General features: G+C 42.3%; 1 protein-coding gene across 1 annotated transcript; it reads left to right on the top strand.

Moving 5' to 3' along the window:
* Positions 1-1,948, top strand: aplnrb (apelin receptor b). Its single transcript, XM_008424122.2, has one exon. It carries the CDS (start codon positions 75-77, stop codon positions 1,143-1,145), a length of 1,071 nt encoding a protein of 356 aa, XP_008422344.1. The 5' UTR covers positions 1-74; the 3' UTR covers positions 1,146-1,948.
* The last annotated feature ends 3,142 nt before the right edge of the window (positions 1,949-5,090 follow it).

The raw sequence follows: 5,090 nt of genomic DNA, 5'->3' as shown, positions 1-5,090 counted from the left end.
GTCTCAGCTCCAGTGGATCTATCTGCCTTATGCAAACATTTTTTTCTTCAAATTAAGTCAAAGAAAAGAAGAAAATGGATTTCACTACGGCTCCTTATGACTACTACGACTACGAGGAGACAGAGAACTCCACTATGTGCGACTATTCAGAGTGGGCGCCATCGTACTCTGTCATCCCGGTTCTCTACATGCTCATCTTCATCCTTGGCCTCTCAGGGAACGGGATCGTCATCTTCACCGTGTGGAGGGCTCAAGGCAAGCATCGAGCTGCTGACGTCTACATTGGCAACCTGGCACTGGCAGACCTCACCTTCGTGGTCACTCTGCCCCTCTGGGCCGTTTATACCGCCATGGGCTACCACTGGCCCTTTGGAGTGGCTCTGTGCAAGATAAGCAGCTACGTGGTGCTTCTCAACATGTACGCCAGCGTCTTCTGCCTCACCTGCATGAGCTTCGACCGGTATCTGGCCATCGTCCACTCCCTGACCAGCTCCCAGCTGCTCACCCGTCGACACATTCGAGCCTCGCTCGCGGTCATCTGGGTGCTGTCTGGTCTGCTGGCTTCCCCCACTCTTCTGTTTCGCACCACCAAGTACGATCAGCAAACCAACCGAACATCTTGTGCCATGGACTTCAGCCTGGTGGTGACCATTAAGGAGCAGGAGAACCTGTGGATCGCTGGTCTCAGCATCTCCTCCTCGGCTCTTGGCTTTCTCCTTCCCTTCCTGGCGATGATGGTGTGCTATTGCTTCATTGGCTGCACCGTCACCCGTCACTTCAACACCCTGCGTAAGGAGGATCAGCGTAAAAGGAGACTGCTGAAGATCATCACCACCCTGGTGGTGGTGTTTGCTGTCTGCTGGCTGCCCTTCCACCTTGTGAAGACCGCTGATGCCTTGTCGTACGTAGACTTGGTCCCCGCCACCTGCGACTTCCTGCGCTTCCTGCTGCTGGCTCACCCCTACGCTACCTGCCTGGCCTACGTCAACAGCTGCCTCAACCCCTTCCTCTATGCCTTCTTTGACCTGCGCTTCAGATCTCAGTGCCTGTGCCTCCTCAACCTGAAGAAATTCCTGCATGCCAGTCCAAACAGCTCCATGTCCTCGCAGAAGACAGAGGCTCAGTCACTGGCCACAAAGGTGTGACCACAGCGGGGGAAGAGGTTGAAAAACAAAACTTTGCAGCATCATCTGCAATCGGTTTCAGGGTGTCACCTTTGCCCAGTAGGCCCCCACCCTCCAGGCCACTGACTGTGTGGACTAAAGAGGAGTGAATGTTGTTGTTTGGGGGGGATTGAATCAAACAGAAACTCCAGACTCTCTTCAAGTGGCAGGCCAGTGAAACTGAACAAGGAAACATGCATGAAATGCTGTTATTTGAGGAAAATCCTGGAATGCTCATGAATTTCTCTTTGTTCTTGTGTGGACTTTTTGAACTGGACTGGACCGCCGCTGTTCTTATTGTCGTTAGTGAGCACTTGAGGAGTGATCTCCACTGGATCAGCCGGTGGTATCTTCCCCATGTCTGGCTACGTTACGTCTCCAAGTGAGCATGTAGGAAGGGAGTGTCAGTCTGGAGCGAAGGTGTTGGGGTCAGATAAGATGTTGTAAATTGTAAATTTGCGTGTGTGTGTGTGAGAGAGAGAGAGAGAAAGATGGGGCGTGGAGAGTGTTAGGGGGGCTGGCTGCCTGCAGACAGACCAGACAGACAAACAGATGGCAGCTGACAAATGGTTTCAGGTTGGTGAAAGGTCCAATTAAAAGGTGACTACTTTGACAGTCATCTCAGTGTGAAGTTATGAGTTGTGTGCTTGTGTGTGTGTGGATGGTGAATGTCTCTGAATTTCCTCCTGACAGCAACATGAAAGAATTTTGTAAATACATTATTTTTGATTTGTATTAAAAGAAAAGGTGCTCTGAAGAAACAAACACTCTCTCTGGTGTCACTCTGTTCCCTCCGGTGGCTTGTTAAGTCTTACTGGAATGTATTTTCTCCTGTCCGGTAAATATGCTTCTTCCTGTTGAGGCATTGCTGGGAGAAGGCCGTCTCCCCTCCTATTGTGTTTGGGAGAGCTGAAATCAAAGCACATGTCTGCAGGAAATGCACCCTCAACTTCTGTTTCCCTCTCCTCTAACAACTCACTCACACAAACAATCCAGCGAGGACAAACGTTTCTAAAACGGATCAGCCACAGGAGTATTTGGTAGTCTCCCAAACAATGTAAAAATCTGAAGTGTTAATTACCAAAATGCATTCCTCAAATGATGACCAAAATAGTCTGTAGCTTTTAGTGGGCTCCCAGTTTAGCTGGTCCTGGAGGACGGCATTGACGGCTGGAAGGAGAGGGTCCAAAGTCTTTTAGCTGCTTAAATCAAGTCCAGTGTAAAAATGTCATTGCAGTGTACGTGAGCAGTATTTTTTTATAAACCTTTAAATCATTGTTACATTTACATTAGATGGTCATTTACACAACAAAAATTCAGATTTCTTAGCTAGGAAATGGTTAATGGAGGCAGTGCCAACAACGATGAGTGAAAAACATGCCAATTATGAAATATGTGAAGAGTTTCTAGTCTCACTTACAGTAAAGTAAGACAATGTAAAGATGCAATATTTGTGCTCTTCACAATGCATTACTTTCCAGTTAGGTAGGATCTGACCATAAATGTTCATTTATTTGATTTTTAGCCTGCGTTTCACACAGGACGATAATTGATGATGAACAGCCTCAAATAGCCATTTCCTGTGTTAATAATTAGTTATTTTCTGTGCAAATAATCAGCATCTTAAAGGCACATGCAGCAGTATTTGAGTAATCTCAAATTACTTTAATATATTTTACACAGTCCCCCATCACGTGATGCTAAAGCAAATTGTTTCATGAAGCCAGAAATACAGTACAGGTTTAGCTTTAAAGAACATTTCGAGACTAAACAAATTTGACATTAATAAGCTTTTTATAGGATATAATCAGCAACAGCAGGGAGACAGAGGGATTGGGCTAATCCTTAATCAGTGATTTGAAGTGGGTGTTGCTGTTTGTTCTCCTCTTGGTAATACCTGGTAGCATGGCTTTATATGAATAATGGAAATGGATACACTTGCTTTATTTCAGTAAATATGAATAAGGAAGCTGGGCCTTCATTGTGAATAAGTACAACATCTTTGTTAACTGGGAACACAAAGTTGTCATTCTTCTCTCTTCATTTCTGTCCCAGTTGCAATATTAAAAAGTAACCTGCAAAGAATCTTTTGTAGGTTATAAACTAATTCTAAATTCAAAATATACATATGATTCAACTTAGTTATATTTGCTAAAATAACATGTTAAAATCTGGCACTACAGGGCTTCACTGTGCAAACACCAACTTCAATTTATTGCATTAGGAATGCATGTGAGATCAACACAAAGTAGTTCATTTGTAAAGTGGAAATGAAAAAAAAAGTTTTTCATAATAAAAAATAAAAATCTAGAAAGTGGTGTGTATATTTACTCTTTTTACTCCTCATCTATAAATAAAATCCAGTTCAGTAAGTAAATGAATCTCTGTTCTGTCAAGAACACGGATATTTATTAGAGAACATTTTGTGGAAAAAACACAGCTAAAGAAACTGGAAAGACATGGAAAGAATTAATCAGAGAAGCAGCAAAGAGGCCCTTAGTAACTCTGGAGGATCTGCAATGATTCACAGCCAGGAGGGAGAATCTGTTAGCAGGAGAGCCATGTCCTCCCCACTGTGAAACACTGTGGCAGCTGCCAGGATGAAAAGCTGAGGCTGCAAAAGGTGTTGGACAGTGATGGAGGTTCAACGTCCAGAACGACACCAAACATCTCGACAGACAGTGGGCTGCTTTAGACGGAACCATGTGCGCAAGTTAGAAAGGCTTAGCCAAAATCCTGATATAAATCCAATTGAGAATTTGTGGCAAGAACTGAATATCAATGTTCACAGAATCTCTTCTTCTTCTCTTCTTGACTGAGATGAAACTACTTTGCAAAGAGGAATTTTTGTTAAAAAAGTAACGGTTGTAAAAAGCATTGACCCAAGGAGATAAATACAAATGCACACCACACTTTTCAGATGTTGATTTGTAAAAAATGTTGCAAACAATGCATCATTTTCCTTGCACCTTCAGGTTTTCTTCTGCTTCTTAGTTCTGCACAAATTTGTGTTGGATTTGTGTTTCTCAACTTTTTTTGGGACAGCCTTTATCCAAAAAATCTTTCTACAAACAGAAACAAACTATTTACAAAAAACTTAAGGGTTCCTTTGTTGTTGTTTCCATAAGAGAGGAATACAGAGGAACATTTGTCCATGATGACTCAGAGAGATATGAAACATGGCTTTCAAAGAGGAACTTTGCATAATGTCCAGCAATATTCCTGCTATCAACATGATTGTTGTCACAGTTCTACATGATTTGACTATAAAAACACAGTAAGCAGTTATGAAAGTCACCTAAACCAAAACATTCCCATAATATGTGTTGCAGAATAGCTGGGTCAGGACATGGAGATACTGGATAGAGTTTGACACAAGAAGTTTTATTCATGCACTGAAAGATCTTTAACAAGAAACAAGTGTTTCATACCAAAAACTCCAGTGTCTCTTAGTAATCTGTTTAAACCCAGTAAGTGAAGTGCAGTTTATGTGCAGCAGGATCATAAGAGTAGGCCTTCAGATGACATAAGCACAAATTTGTTCTCATCATATTTTTATGAACAATCTGTTCTTTTGAAAGAAAGTGTGAGAATAGCTTTTACACATCTGTGTGCTAAATGAAGTTATTGATCACAGAAATGCATTTTTAGTCAAAAACGTCAACAAACACTCTCAAAAACCTTGTTGAAAGCATTCCCAAAAGAGTTAAAGCTCTGGTAGCTGCAAAGGTGGGTGAACAACATCATGTAAAACCCTTTAGATCAGTGTTTCTCAACCTTTTTTGGGCCAGCGCATCCCAGCCTATATCCAGGTCCCTCACCGCCCCCCACCAAAGAATTTGTAGGCTACTTTACACTCACTATTATTTTATCATTAATATTACTATCACTATTGTAGATGTTTTGATTTTTAGGCTTGTTTCTGTA

Source organism: Poecilia reticulata, linkage group LG12 (genome assembly GCF_000633615.1).
Source record: "Poecilia reticulata strain Guanapo linkage group LG12, Guppy_female_1.0+MT, whole genome shotgun sequence".
In the NCBI taxonomy this organism is placed as follows: domain Eukaryota; kingdom Metazoa; phylum Chordata; class Actinopteri; order Cyprinodontiformes; family Poeciliidae; genus Poecilia; species Poecilia reticulata.
Note: the sequence above shows the minus strand (reverse complement) of the source record. Positions and strands in the feature narration are given on the sequence as shown.

What these genes read in the sequence shown, in the direction of transcription:
- aplnrb (XM_008424122.2), top strand. Translation starts at nt 75, where the DNA reads ATGGATTTCACTACGGCTCCTTATGACTACTACGACTACGAGGAGACA.